Raw genomic sequence first — 16,738 nt, 5'->3', positions numbered from 1 at the left:
AGGCAGAGAGAGAGGAAGAGAGGAAGAGGCAGAAAGGAGCATTATTCCTCACAGCTGAACTGTGCTCAGCCACCTTCTCCTTCCAAACCATTTCCTATATAGCTAGCAGGAAAACAAAATCTTTCTAAAATCAAATCTGATGATCCTGTCCCTCCCCAGAAAAATTCTCTCGATGCCTCTCCATTAGCTTCATCATGGCCTCAGTACTTTTGTAACTCATTTCCCACCCTCATCTCCAGCCTTATTTCTCACCACTTACCATCATGTAGCTTGCTCTGTCTCTGGCTTTTGCACATGCATCTCCCTGTGTTGACAGCATCAAGCCCCAGCTTCTCTTCCTGGTTAACTGTAATTCCTTCTTCAAGACAGCTCTCGCACCTGCTCCTCTCAGAAGCTTTCCTTGTCACCCCTAGATCGTGGGTTCCCTTGCTTTCTGTTCCAATGGCACCCAATTCTACCTCCATCAGGATGCTTATTACACTGGTTTAGAATTGCCTGTTCGCTTTTCTTTCTCCCCATCACTAGACTTTGAGCTCCTTGAGAACAATGAGCGTGTCTTTCATCTCTATAACTCATACTAAGAACAGTGCCTGGTATTCATATCAGTTTATCTTGCCAATAAAATTATTCCTAATTTTCCTTTTTCTCGTTCATCCAAGAAGAGTCCAGGGCAAGATAAAAAGGAACATGGTAGAAATCACTTCAAGCAAAAGCAAGATTTCAACACTGTAATCTTTTAACTAACATAGTGAATATTCAAACTTGGCTATGCATTGTCATTCCATTACAAAGAATACATAGTGAAGGTGACAATAACTAAAGCTATTAATGAGATTATTTTAATTTATCCTCTCTGTAAAACTGAAAATAAAATAGAAATAATCCATCATTAATGGGGATTCTCTGAGACCCAATTTCTTGGTGCCAACTGCATAGTGAAACAAACACTGGATTTTCCAATCTGGGAAAATGAAAGACATCTAGATCCTGATTGATATGTCTTTCTGTGATAGATGAGTGCCTCAGAGACAACTGTTCTTTAGTCATGGCCATGTTGAATGCTATTTAACATCGATAATGAGGAATAGGTTTTACTGGAATGAGGGAGTTATATAATCTCTAAAAGATTCCTAAGACTGCTTTTCTGAGATGATTTAAGTATATATTTACTCAGTGGTAGTCCTTCATAGGGGCATCCAGTTAAAAGTCTATAATCATTAAGCCCCAACTATTCTTAAAATAATGAAGGGCTTCTCTTTCTACAACTTTAACTTTACTTTCCTGATCACTAAATTGACCAAATAAAATTAAACTATTTACTAATAACTGTTTTATTCCCTAGACTATGTCAGTGTGTGTATGTGTGTGTGTGTGTGTGTGTGTGTCTTAACAAATCTAACAGTAAATTGCTCATCAGAGACACAGTTGTAGTTACCCTTCTATTATAGTACCTAGGTAATTATCAGTTGATTAATCTGTATATTTTAATGATTTGGTTCCCTACTTCCCTAAAGAAGCAGAAAACTGTTTGAAAGTCTAAGATAACTGAGACTTCATTACTTGTTGCTAAATAGAATTCATTTTAAGTGGTAGAGTCCCACTGGGGAGAGCTAACATGAATAATTACTATTATACGCAATCTACCAAAATGAGCAGTTTCATTGCATTTAGTGACAGTAGCATCTTCAAATGTGACTTACATTTATATCTCTAATGAAAATTAGTATATTCTTCATACTTTCTGATTTTTCTATGTTTCTTCTGTGGCAGCACAACTTCTTACTACTGGTATTTGCATTTATAAATTACAGAGTAATGTTGTGGCAAGCAATGGATGAATGTGTTTCATGAAGAAACACATTCTGTATCATCCAACTCCTCATAAAAATCTTCTATGTTACAGTCCATATTTCAATTTAATTTCTTTTAGTTTGAAATAAGTCTTGGGTAGCCTCAATGAGTTTATCATAATGCAGTACTTTGTGCCTCCAACTAGAAAAGTTCTATTAAAAGACTAGGAAAAGTGACCTGGGACAGCCTTGATTGAAAAAATTTGAAGGACATTAAATATAAGTTACCATATCTGGAACATCTGTTCTATGTCAAAAGGTGTGGTATATACTTCATATGCATTATTTCTAACCCTTGCAGTAGAAATAATTTAAAAATAAAAATGTAATTACCTCCCCCATTTTGCTGATGACAAAACTGAAGCTTAGAGTTCAGTAAATTTGTGTCCAAGGACAATACTAGAAGGTGGGTGGACCAATATTCTAACACAGGTGTGTTTGATGTCAAAGTGTGGGCTTTTATTCTGACACAAGACCATAATTAAGAGTACAGAGGTGCCTTGAGCTCATATATTACCTCTTATTGTCTTATCTTCCCAAACTCAAGAAAGACAGAGACTAACCAAGCATTTCCCTGCCTTGTCCACAGCAGAACATATACTGACAGTGCCCTGGTTCCCAGGGTTAGGAAACAGTATATCATTCAGTTGGTAATTTTCCTTTCTTTGACTTCTGGCAGAAGCTCTCTCTAGAGCCAGAGCCAATTGTTTTTCTCTAATGACTTAGAGGGAGGTTAGCCTGAGGCTGTCCTGGGAACTGCAAGTCTATTTATCATCTTTTTCTTTATTCCATGGATGGTATCCAACATGCAGCTTAGACTGGCCTCATGGGGACAGACATGTTGACTGTTTACATGCTAAATGGAGAAACACTGATAACAAGATTTGGCTATTTTCTAGAATTATGAATATAATTTTAAGCAATTATAAAAGTATATACATATGTATTATAACTTATTCCTTGCACCAAAGGTAATATATTTATTGAGCTGACTTATTTGCAATTGAATGTGGTGAGCAGTAGAAATGAGACATGTTAAAGATGCTGAGAACCTTCATAGCTTGGAAATTTGTGAGAATATATAATTAACCATTTACAACAGAAAACAATTAAGACATTCCTTAACTAGGAATAAAGATTTGGAGTAAGACCACAAGTCAAGCACCCAGCCCAGGTGTTAGAACCTGAGGGTGAGATCGCCTTTGCTCAATGAAATAGGACTCTTGTCCTAGAAAGAGTCCAGCTTATTAATTCCTAAAGTAATTACAGGCAGTGCCTTTTGAAAAAAATTAGAGTTTCTTCTTATTAAGACAGAGAAGAAAAGATGAGCACTGCTTCCGGACTTTGGCCTCACCTCTCTTCCTCACTTTTTGCCTTTGCTCCTCTTTGCCAGGTTTCTAGCCAACACCACTTTCAGAGGCCTCAGTGGTTCCATCAAAGTAAAAGGTTCCACTATCATCAGCTCAGAAAACAACTTTTTCATCTGGAATCTGCAACATGACCCCCTGGGAAAGCCAATGTGGGCACGCTTGGGCAGCTGGCAGCAGGGGAAGATTATCATGGACTATGGAATATGGCCAGAGCAAGCCCAGAGGCACAAAACCCACTTCCAACACCCAAGTAAGCTACACTTGCGAGTGGTTACTTTGATCGAGCATCCATTTGTCTTCACACGGGAGGTAGATGATGAAGGCTTGTGCCCTGCTGGCCAACTCTGTCTAGACCCCATGACTAATGATTCTTCCACATTGGACAGCCTTTTTAGCAGCCTTCATAGCCGTAATGATACAGTGCCCATCAAATTCAAGAAGTGCTGCTATGGATATTGCATTGATCTGCTGGAAAAGCTAGCAGAAGACATGAACTTTGACTTTGATCTCTATATTGTTGGGGATGGCAAATATGGAGCCTGGAAAAATGGGCACTGGACTGGGCTGGTGGGTGAACTTCTCAGTGGGTCAGCCCACATGGCAGTCACTTCCTTCAGCATCAATACTGCACGAAGCCAGGTGATAGATTTCACCAGTCCTTTCTTCTCCACCAGCTTGGGCATCTTAGTGAGGACCCGAGACACAGCAGCTCCCATTGGAGCCTTCATGTGGCCACTCCATTGGACAATGTGGCTGGGGATTTTTGTGGCTCTGCACATCACTGCCATCTTCCTCACTCTCTATGAATGGAAGAGCCCCTTTGGTATGACTCCCAAGGGGCGGAACAGAAGTAAAGTTTTCTCCTTCTCTTCAGCCTTGAATGTGTGTTATGCCCTCTTGTTTGGTAGAACAGCAGCCATCAAACCCCCAAAATGCTGGACTGGAAGGTTTCTGATGAACCTTTGGGCCATTTTCTGTATGTTTTGCCTTTCTACATACACGGCGAATTTGGCTGCTGTCATGGTAGGTGAGAAGATCTATGAAGAGCTTTCTGGAATACATGACCCTAAGGTAATACTTCTTTTAACTCTAGATTTCCTTATTGTCAATTTTAACTCCATATATTGTATTTTATGCTGTAGTATGTCTATATTCTTTCATCTAACAGAAGAATATTCTCTGAACCATCCATAGAGACTAGTCCAAAAAAGCCTGTTGCCTGGTTGCACTAAATATTCCATTGTTTTATTAAATGAAACAAAAAGAGCAAGGGATGTTTTTAGGAGATGTTTGTTCCAGAGAAAGTCCTTCTGGTAGAAACATCTATTTGTGCAGTTTTTCCTTTGTTAGTTAACCATCTGGCAGAATAGCTATCAGGGAATAGTCTTTTTTTGAGGTACGTGGGCCTCTATCTGCTGTGGCCTCTCCTGTTGCGGAGCACAGGCTCTGGACGCGCAGGCTCAGTGGCCATGGCTCATGGGCCCAGCCGCTCCGCGGCATGTGGGATCCTCCCGGACCGGGGCGTGAACCCGTATCCCCTGCATCGGCAGGCGGACTCTCAACCACTGCGCCACCAGGGAAGCCCAGGGAATAGTCTTACAAAGTATTTTCACCTAAAGTAAACTTCAAAATTGATTAATTACTTCTCTTGGGAATTAATGGAAATAAATAGTAAGGTCCATATTTTAAATTGTAAAGAAACTTTTTTTCACCATGAAAAATTGTAAAATGGAAAGAACTAACATTTTATCATAAGCACCCAAAAGTCGGATGCTAGAAAACTCAATGGGTATAGACAAGCAGTACTGAGCTAACTGAGGTGGCAAGGTTAGCTAGGAACAGGGTGTCCTTATAGAGTAAGGAAAACTGATCGCCTTGGGGTTGGAGGAGTGTGCCAGCAGTCACATTACAACATCCAAGAACATTCAAGAAAATTGTATCTATGCTAGGCCACATTTGATATCCTAGACATCTGACTGTAAGGGTAGAAGGGAGGAAGGGGGTGAAGTTCAGGTAAGCAGGTAAAGCAGTGGTGATACTTGAGTAAGGACAGCCATGTCTATGTTCTCTCTGGATTGAAACAAGACCTCTTTCATGACTGGGAGTATGGAGAACTTGGTCCAACCTGGTGGGAGTAGAGAGGAGGGGGTTGTCAGGGCTCAAAGCAATTAGAATAGGACTCCAGGGAGTACTACAGTCCCAATGGGGAACAGAATGCAGATCCAGAGAAGAAATGTATACCAATGTGTAAGACCCATCTAGGAGAGACTGGAGAAAGCTGCAATTCAGTGGGCATCCCCAGGACACACTGTGTTTAAAGCAACTTGAGTTAAGCTGAGCGTTTCAAACTGTGAAACATTTACCATGCCTTTTCAAATATCCCTTTTCACATCAAATCTCATGGCATTGAACCATTTACTACATATTTTTATCAAACATTTAAAATTAATTACACGGAGCATGAACAAATAGGACATTTACAACTGTCTTTGCTAAATGATGGAGTGGCCCAGAAGGCTGGTGGCAGCTTTGGAGAATTCTCATAAATGGTTTGGATTAGGATATGGTCTGTTTTGCAAACAAATGAACATGAGAAATTTGACCCATACACTGAAAACCTCCTCGTAAGAGACGTGAACCTCATGAAAAGATTCAACAAACAATGGGTCATTGACTAGGCAATGAATTGCATCACTTCTTATTGTGCACTCAGGACTTCAGGTTATCAGCTGGAGTTTAGTGAATATAAATAAGTTCTGTAGTATAAATACATGTGTTACCCTGAAGAGAGATTTTGGTGATGCTTCAGCATTCACACTGCACTGGTATTAGCGGCCTCTATTTATAAATCTCCCAAAGGTTCACCATCTTAATAGACGCTTACTCGAATTTTCTTGCAAGAATCTTGCAATGTGATGCTTAAATTACAAACTCGACTTGGAAACCATTCAATCCAATCTAGTATAAGAAACAATCTAATATATACGCCTGTTGTTGTGAAGATTCCAGACCATTATCGTATGTAAAAAGGTGAACACAATACTGACTAGAGTTTCATTAATCAGAACCAAAGATTACCAAAATTGTTATGGATGTTATGCATGACAAGCCTGAAGTAATGATTATTTTAGGAATTAGAAAGAAAGCATAAAGATAAACCATACACAGCAGTAAAAGTTTTTTTAAGCAAAAAGAAACAATCATTCCAACCCCAACTCCACCAGAATAAAAAAGTGACATTTTTATAATCTAACCCAGCCCACAAGACAGAGTGAGAGGAAATGGACAATGTAAACTTTGTGTTACATCTAGTAAGGTCTTAAAGAAGTGGGACGAGCCTAAATCTAAAATATTTTCAACTTTAGATAATAAATGAAGATCCACTAAGGTTCCCAAAAATGTATTTCTCTTTCCTAATGTTGTTTCTATATTAAAGTCTCTCATTTTTTTTTTCATATAAAGACACCCAGATTACTTGATTAAGCAATACTCTACATCTGGGCTTTTGGCAAATAATGTTGGTGACAGAATTGTTCAGTTTTCATCCAGATGTATGGTATTATGCAGATGACATAATGTCCTCACCTTCCCATGGAGAGGTATGATCAAAATAATTTCCATACCCTTTCAGTCACTCAGCATTCATTCTTAAGTATATTCCACTCACTCACATGAGCTGTTTTCTCTCCTACCAATGCTCAATTCTTTGAGTGACTCTATCCTTTTTTCACACTAACTGATGTGGAGAAATTCAGAAGTAAATAAGTCAATTAGGGGAGAAAAGATAAAAAAGATAAAAACACAAGGAGAAATAACTTAGAAAGTTATAAGTGTTGGTAGGATTGAAAATTGGTACAGCCGCTATGAAAACAGTCTGGAGGTCCTCAAAAAACTAAAAGTAGAACTACAAAAAATAAAGTTATAAGTATGCCGAAGTTAAGAAACAAATATGTAAAAGTTCAAGGAAAGTGTGATCACCTTCAAGGGAAGGCTTAATTAATAAGATAAAATGTGTGCGTATTCTTGAAGAAGACTTGGAATTTGGACATGTGCGTCAAGGAAAGAAGAATGGACATTCCAAGCAAAAGAACAGGATGAACTACTTGGAGATGGAAAGGATAAGGCACAGTCAGGATATCTTGAGGAGTTCACTTTAGCCACAGCATGAAAGGAAAGAGAAGATCCAAGTCTGAAAAGTAAGTTCGGTTGAGATATCACAGGATCTTTGACATCAGGCTAAGGAAAGCAAATACTTGACACTAGAGATCCATTGACATTTTTGAACAGTGGAATAGCACAGAGGAGCAGAATCCATTTAGGATGGTTTTTTTTGGCAGCAGCATGTAAACACGATTAGAAGAGAAAGACACTGGACAGATTGAAGTTATAGCTACTGTCACTGATAAAAAGAAGAAAGAGTCAAGAAACATTGCGGTGACCAGGTCAGTAGGACTTGGCAATTAATTGGATATGAGAGGCAACATAGAGTCACACCTTCAAAGTTGCAGGCCCAAGTGTCTGAGGGGATGGTACCATTCAAGGAAGCAGAAAAGGCAGTTTAAGAGCTAGAAAATATAATGATCAGGTCAGTTTCATACTGGGCATTTTAAAAGCTGTATTGGACATCCAGGTGAAATCCACCAGGCACTGGGAAACATGGAGCCAGAGTTCAGGAGTGACATTGAAGCTGGTGGGAATCTTGGGCAGAGAGGTGACACTGTGTATTAAAGCACTGGGGGAGTATAAGATCCCCAAGGGAGAAGGCAGTAAGGAGAAAAATTACTGTCTGAGGAGAAGCAGCAGGCATAAAGTTGGAATATGGGTTTGTGGAGAGATGAGGTGTAGAAGGTGAGGAGATAAAAGTACCTTGAAGCAAAGTCATGCAGGCCCTTGAATGCCTCTCTGTAGATTAAATTTTAACTTTTTGAGATGAAGAGTGATATTATCCCATCTGCCAAGGCAGTTATCAAATAGGACACAGGCTGATCAGTGCCCAGTCCAAACCATGAGAATTAGTGTGTGTGTGTCTTTGAATGTCTGATGAAACTGGGTTTATGTGGTTTGCTTTTTTCCGGTATTTTTCAAGATTCCATTTTCATAGCATTTTAGCTGAGGAGTGAAAAGGTGTCATTTACATAGAAGTCACAGATCTCCTGTGGATCTCTTGGGATATTTGTTTTTCCATGTAAGGTAAAAATCTCCTACATCTGAATGAGAGGTGATTTATATGGAGTGTTGGTCACACTCTGAAAATTCTTCTGCCCCTTACTCACAGTCTGTCTCATTTATTTTCATATGTTTTCATCCCCCTGACCTACTGGGTATCAAGACAGGTCCCACTGTACTATGCTGCCATTTTCATTCCATTTTCCCACAGCTCATTTAATTCACCCCAGGCAAATTTCCCCGTGCCTCCACATTAATGCTCTTGAACACCGGCATCTTTCCCTTCTCTAACTCTTCTTTAGTTATCTTGGGATAATCTCCCCATGTCTTCCTGTTATAATTATGTGCCTGAAAACTTTAATAACAACAACTCCCAGACTTCCCTAGAAGAATTTTATTAAGAAACATGCTCCTGGAGGACCTTCAAGATGGCAGAGGAGTAAGACGTGGAGATCACCTTCCTCCCCACAAATACATCAAAAATACATCTACATGTGGAACGACTCCTACAGAACACCTACTGAATGCTGGCAGAAGACCTCAGACTTCCCAAAAGGCAAGAAACTCCCCAAGTACCTGGGTAGGGCTAAAGAAAAAACAAAAAAACAGAGACAAAAGAATAGGGACGGGACCTGCACCAGTGGGAGGGAGCTGTGAAGGAGGAAAAGTTTCCGCACACTAGGAAGCCCCTTCACTGGTGGAGACGGGGGGTGGGGGGGCAGCTTTGGAGCCAGAGAGGAGAGTGCAGCAACAGGGGTGCAGAGGGCAAAGCAGAGAGATTCCTGCACAGAGGATCGGTGCCGACCAGCACTCACCAGCCTGAGACGCTTCTCTGCTCACCCCCTGGGGCGGGTGGGGGCTGGGAGCTGAGGCTCGGGCTTCAGAGGTCAGATCCCAGGAAGAGGACTGGGGTTGGCTGCATGAACACAGCCTGAAGGGGGCTAGTGTGCCACAGCTAGCTGGGAGGGAGTCCAGGAAAAAGTCTGGAACTGCCTAAGAGTCAAGAGACCATTGTTTCGGGGTGCATGAGGAGAGGGGATTCCTTCCTAGTCTATACACAGAAGGCAGAACACCGCGAAATGGGCACGAGTCACGGCTATCAGCGTGGACACCAGAGACAGGCATGAAAATGCTAAGGCTGCTGCTGCAGCCACCAAGAAGCCTGTGTGCAAGCACAGGTCATTATCCACACCTCCCCTCCTGGGATCCTGTGCAGCCCGCCACTGCCAGGGTCCCATGATCCAGGGACAACTTCCCTGGGAGAACACACAGCACGTCTCAGGCTGTTGTCAACATCACACCAGACTCTGCCGCCACAGGCTTCCCCGCATTCCATAGCCCTCCCTCCCCCAACCGCCAGCCTTAGTGAGCCAGAGCCCCCTAATCAGCCTCTCCTTTAACCCCCTCCTGTCTTGGTGAAGAACATGGGCCACAGGGCAACTTACATGCAGAGGCGGGGCCAAATCCAAAGCTGAACTCCAGGAGCTGTGTGAACAAAGAAGAGAAAGGGAAATTCCTTCATGCAGCCTCAGGAGCAGCAGATTAAACCTCCACAGTCAACTTGATGTACCCTGCATCTGTGGAATTCCTGAATAGATAACAAATCATCCCAAAATTGAGGCAGTGGACTTTGGGAGCAACTGTAGACTTTGGGTTTGCTGTATGTGACTGACTAGTTTCTAATTTATATGTTTCTCTTAGTTTAGCTTTTAGGGCTTGTTATCATTGGTGGATTTTTTTCTTGGTTATGTTGCCCTTTTTTTTTTAATTACTTATTTTATTTTTTAGTTTAATAATTTTTTATTTTAATAACCTTATTTTATTTTATTTTATTTTATTTTATTTTATTTTTCTCACTTTTCTTCTGAGCCGTGTGGCTAACAGGGTCTTGGTACTCCTGCCGGGTGTCAGGCCTAAGCCTCGGAGGTGGGAGAGCCAAGTTCAGGACATTGGACCACCAGAGACCTCCCGGGCCCATGTAATATCAAATGGTGAGAGCTCTCCCAGAGATCTCCATCTCAACACTAAGACCCAGCTCCACTCAATGACCAGCAAGCTCCAGTGCTGGACACCCCATGTGAAACAACTAGCAAGACAGCAACACAACCCCACCCATTAGCAGAGAGTCTGCCTAAAATCATAAGTTCACACACACTCCAAAACACACCACCAGACATGGTCCTGCCCACCAGAAAGACAAAATCCAGCCCCACCCACCAGAACACAGGCACCAGTCCCCTCCACCAGGATGCCTACACAACCCACTAAACCAACCTTACCCATTGGGGGCAGACACCCAAAACAACAGGTACTATGAACCTGCAGCCTGCAAAAAGGAGACCCCAAACACGGTAAGTTAAGCAAAATGAGATGACTGAGAAATACAGAGCACTTGAAGGAGCAAGGTAAAAACCACCAAACCAAATAAATGAAGAGGAAATAGGCAGTCTACCTGAAAAAGAATTCAGAGTAATGACAGTAAAGATGATCCAAAATCTTGGAAATAGAATGGAGAAAACACAAGAAACGTTTAACAAGGAACTATAAGAACTAAAGAGCAAACAAACAATGATGAATGACACAATAAATGAAATTAAAAATTCTCTAGAAGTAACCAACAGCAGAATAACTGAGGCAAAAGAATGGGTAAGTGACCTGGAAGATAAAATATTGGAAATAACTACTGCAGAGCAGAATAAAGAAAAAAGAATGAAAAGAATTGAGGACAGTCTCAGAGACCTCTGGGACAACATTAAACGCACCAACATTCGAATTATACGGGTCCCAGAAGAGGAAGAGAAAAATAAAGGGACTGAGAAAATATTTGAAGAGATTATAGTTGAAAACTTCCCTAATATGGGAAAGGAAATAGGCAATCAAGTGCAGGAAACAGAGAGTCCCATACAGGATAAATCCAAGGAGAAACATGCCAAGACACATATTAATCAAACTATCAAAAATTAAATACAAAGAAAAAATATTGAAAGCTGCAAGGGAAAAGCAACAAATAACATACAAGAGAATTCCCATAAGGTTAACAGCTGATCTTTCAGCAGAAACTCTGCAAGCCAGAGGGAGTGGCAGGACATATTTAAAGTGATGAAAGGGAAAAACCTATACCAAGATTAGTCTACCCAGCAAGGATGTCATTCAGATTCCATGGAGGAATTAAAACCTTTACAGACAAGCAAAAGCTAAGAGAATTCAGCAACACCAAACCAGTTTTACAACAAATGCTAAAGGAACTTCTCTAGGCAGGAAACACAAGGGAAGGAAAAGACCTACAATAACAAACCCAAAGAAATTAAGAAAATGGTAATAGGAACATACATATTGATAATTACCTTAAATGTAAATGGATTAAATGCTCCAACCAAAAGACATAGACTGGCTGAATGGATACAAAAGCAAGACGCATATATATGCTGTCTACAGGAGACCCACTTCAGGCCTAGGGAAACACACAGACTGAAAGTGAGGAGATGGAAAAAGATATTCCATGCAAATGGAAATCAAAAGAAAGCTGGAGTAGCAATTCTCATATCAGACAAAATAGACTTTAAAATAAAGACTATTACAAGAGACAAAGAAAGACACTACATAATGATCAAATGATCAATCCAAGAAGATATAACAATGGTAAATATTTATGCACCCAACATAGGAGCACCCCAATAATTAACGCAAATGCTAACAGCCATAAAAGGGGAAATCAACAGTAACACAATCATAGTAGGAGACGTTAACACCCCACTTTCACCAACGGACAGATCACCCAAAATGAAAATAAATAAGGGAACACAAGCTTTAAATGACACACTAAACAAGATGGACTTAATTGATATTTATAGGACATTCTATCCAAAAACAACAGAATACACTTTCTTCTCAAGTGCTCATGGAACACTTTCCAGGATAGATCATATCTTGGGTCACAAATCAAGCCTCAGTAAATTTAAGAAAATTGAAATCATATCAAGTACCTTTTCCGACCACAATGCTATGAGACTAGATATCAATTACAGGAAAAAATCTGTAAAAAATACAAACACATGGAGGCTAAACAATACACAACTAAATAACCAAGAGATCACTGAAGAAATCAAAGGGGAAATCAAAAAATACCTAGAAACAAACGACAATGAAAATGTGATGGCCCAAAACCTATGGGATGCAGCAAAAGCAGTTCTAAGAGGCAAGTTTATAGCAATACAATCCTGCCTCAAGAAACAAGAAAAATCTCAAATAATCAACCTAACCTTACATCTAAAGCAATTAGAGATAGAAGAACGAAAAATAAAAAACCCCAAAGTTAGCAGAAGGAAAGAAATCATAAAGACCAGATCAGAAATAAATGAAAAAGAAATAAAGGAAACGATAGCAAAGATCAATAAAACTAAAAGCTGGTTCTTTGAGAAGATAAACAAAATTGATAATCCATTAGCCAGAATCATCAAGAAAAAAAGGGAGAAAACTCAAATCAACAGAATTAGAAATGAAAAAGAAGTAACAACTGACACTGCAGAAATACAAAGGATCATGAGAGATTACTACAAGCAACTCTATACCAATAAAATGGACAACCGGGAAGAAATGGACAAATTCTTAGAAATGCACAACCTGCCAAGACTGAACCAGGAAGAAATAGAAAATATGAACAGACCAATCACAAGCACTGAAATTGAAACTGTGATTAAAAATCTTCCAACAAACAAAAGCCCAGGACCAGATGGCTTCACAGGCGAATTCTATCAAACGTTTAGACAAGAGCTAACACCCATCCTTCTCAAACTCTTCCAAACTATAGCAGAGGGAGGAACACTCCCAAACTCATTCTGCCAGGCCACCATCACCCTGATACCAAAACCAGACAAACATGTCACAAAAAAAGAAAACTACAAGCCAATATCACTGATGAACATAGATGTGAAAATCCTCAACAAAATACTAGCAAACAGAATCCAACAACACATTAAAAGGATCACACACCATGATCAAGTGGGGTTTATCGCAGGAACACAAGGATTCTTCAATATACGCAAATCAATCAATGTGATACACCATATAAACAAACTGAAGGATAAAAACCATATGATCATCTCAAGAGATGCAGAGAAAGCTTTCAACAAAATCCAACACCCATTTATGATAAAAAAAAAAAACCCTCCAGAAAGTAGGCATAGACAGAACTTACCTCAACATAATAAAGGCCATATATGACAAACCCACAGCCAACATCGTCCTCAGTGGTGAAAAACTGAAACCATTTCCACTAAGATCAGGAATAACACAAGACTGTCCACTCTCACCACTATTATTCAACATAGTTTTGGAAGTATAACACAGCAATCAGAGAAGAAAAAGGAATAAAAGGAATCCAAATTGGAAAAGAAGTAAAACTGTCACTGTTTGCAGATGACATGATATTATACATAGAAAATCCTAAAGAGGCTACCAGAAAACTACTAGAGCTAATCAATAAATTTGGTAAAGTAGCAGGATACAAAATTAATGCTTAGAAATCTCTTGCATTCCTGTACACTAATGATGAAAAATCTGAAAGAGAAATTAAGGAAACAATCTCATTTGCCATTGCAACAAAAAGAATAAAATACCTAGGATTAAACCTACCTAAGGAGACAAAAGACCTGTATGCAGAAAAGTATAAGACACTGATGAAAGAAATTAAATACGATACAAACAGATGGAGCGATATACCATGTTCTTGGCTTGGAAGAATCAACATTGTGAAAATGACTCTATTACATAAAGCAATCTACAGATTCAATGCAATCCCTATCAAACCACCGCTGACATTTTTCACAGAACTAGAACAAAAAATTTCACAATTTGTGTGGAAACACAAAAGACCCCAAATAGTCAAAGCAATCTTGAGAAAGAAAAACGGAGCTGGAGGAATCAGGCTCCCTGAGTTCAGACTATACTACAAAGCTACAGTAATCAAGACAGTATGGTACTGGCACAAAAACAGAAATATGGATCAATGGAACAGAATAGAAAGCCCAGAGATAAACCCACACACATATGGTCACCTTATCTTTAATAAAGGAGGCAAGAATATACAATGGAGAAAAGGCAGCCTCTTCAATAAGTGGTGCTGGGAAAACTGGACAGCTATATGTAAAAGAATGAAATTAGAACACTCCCTAACACCACACACAAAAATAAACTCAAAATGCATTAAAGACCTAAATGCAAGGCCAGACACTATAAAACTCTTAGAAGAAAAAATAGGCAGAACAAGCTGTGTCATATATCACAGCAAGATCCTTTTTGACCCACCTCCTAGAGAAATGGAAATAAAATCAAAAATAAACAAAGAAACTTCAAATCTTTTGCACAGCAAAGGAAACCATAAACAAGATGAAAAAACCTTTAGAATGGGAGAAAATATTTGCAAATGAAGCAACTGACAAGGGATTCATCTAGAAAATTTACAAGCAGCTCATGCAGCTCAATATCCAAAAAACAAACAACCCAATCCAAAAATGGGCAGAAGACCTAAACAGACATTTCTCTAAAGAAGATATACAGGGGCTTCCCTGGTGGCGCAGTGGTTGAGAATCTGCCTGCCAATGCAGGGGACAGGGGTTCGAGCCCTGATCTGGGAAGATCCCACATGCCGCGGAGCAACTGGCCCCGTGAGCCACAATTACTGAGCCTGCGCGTCTGGAGCCTGTGCTCCGCAACGAGAGGCCGCGATAGTGAGAGGCCCGCGCACCGCGATGAGGAGTGGCCCCCACTTGCCGCAACTAGAGAAAGCCCTCACACAGAAACGAAGAGCCAACACAGCCATAAATAAATAAATAAATAAATAAATAAAATTAAAAAAAAAAAAAAAGATATACAGATTGCCAACAGACACATGAAAGAATGCTCAACATCACTAATCATTAGAGAAATGCACATCAAAACTACAATGAGTGGGGCCTCCCTGGTGGCACAGTGGTTGAGAGTCCGCCTGCCGATTCAGGGGACACAGGTTCGTGCCCCAGTCTGGGAAGATCCCACATGCCATGGAGCAGCTGGGCCCCTGAGCCATGGCTGCTGACCTGCGCGTCTGGAGCCTGTGCTCTGCAACGGGAGAGGCCACAGCAGTGAGAGGCCCGCGTACTGCAAAAAAAAAAAAAACCTACAATGAGGTATCACCTCACTCCAGTCAGAATGGCCATCACCAAAAAATCTACAAATAATAAATGCTGGAGAGGGTGTGGAGAAAAGGGAACCCTGTTGCACTGTTCGTGGGAATGTAAATTGATACAGCCACTCTGGAGAACAATATGGAGGTTCCGTAAAAAACTAAAAATAGAACTACCATATGACCCGCAATCCCACTACTGTGCATATACCCTGAGATAACCATAATTCAAAAAGAGTCACGTACCACAATGTTCACTGCAGCTCTATTTACAATAGCCAGGACATGGAAGCAACCTAAGTGTCCATCAACAGATGAATGGATAAAGGTGTGGCACACATATAGAGTGGAATATTACTCAGCCATAAAAAGAAAAGAAATTGAGTTATTTGTAGTGACATGGATGGACCTAGAGTCTGTCATACAGAGTGAAGTAAGTCAGAAAGAGAAAAACAAATACCGTATGCTAACACATATATATGGAACCTAAAAAAAAAACAACAGTTCTGAAGAACCTAGGGGCAGGACAGGAATAAAGACACAGACACAGAGAATGGACTTGACAACACAGGGAGGGGGAAGGGTAAGCTGGGATGAAGTGAGAGAGTGGCATGGACATATATACACTACCAAATGTAAAATAACTAGTGGGAAGCAGCTGCATAGCACAGGCAGATCAGCTCAGTGCTTTGTGACCACCTGGAGTGGTGGGATATGGAGGGTGGGAGGGAAACAGAAGAGGGAGGAGATATGGGGATATATGTATACGTATAGCTGATTCACTTTGTTATACAGCAGAAACTAACACAACAATGTAAACAATTATACTCCAATAAATATGTTAATAAACGAAAAAAAAAAGAAATGTGCTCCTAGGAATTGATGTCTTCAGCTCTTAGAGGCCATCTAAGCAGCCCAACCTAAAAAAGAAATTTCCAAGAGTTCCATCTACTGTTTCCTTAAAACTACTTGTCTGTTACATAAAATATTTTAAATTATAGAAATAGTGTTTTCTTATTTTCGTGTAAATAGTATCTATTTCTAGCCCAAAAATTTGGCTATAGTTTTTTGATATCAGTCTTGGAATCTATAAAAAATACTTATAAAATATTCCTAAGGGAAATGTGTTTGGATGAAAACCTATTGACTTAAAAAGTAAGATTTATGATCTGTATTTATACCCAATCCATCAG

The 16,738-nt window shown here is 40.0% G+C and overlaps 1 protein-coding gene across 1 annotated transcript in view; it reads left to right on the top strand.

Annotated features, from left to right (window-relative positions):
• The window catches only part of GRIN3A (glutamate ionotropic receptor NMDA type subunit 3A), a gene marked incomplete at its 3' end in the record, with an annotated part of 137,142 nt that overhangs the window by 54,523 nt on the left and 65,881 nt on the right, over positions 1 to 16,738 (top strand). The window contains exon 3 of the mRNA XM_082618427.1: positions 3,244 to 4,291. Coding sequence (XP_082474553.1) covers positions 3,244 to 4,291 — 1,048 coding nt within the window. The remainder of the gene's footprint in view (positions 1 to 3,243; positions 4,292 to 16,738) is intronic.

The sequence above is a fragment of the Mesoplodon mirus genome (assembly GCF_964341445.2).
Source record: "Mesoplodon mirus genome assembly, chromosome: 1".
Lineage (NCBI taxonomy): Eukaryota > Metazoa > Chordata > Mammalia > Artiodactyla > Ziphiidae > Mesoplodon > Mesoplodon mirus.
This window is presented reverse-complemented; position numbering and strand designations above follow the sequence as displayed.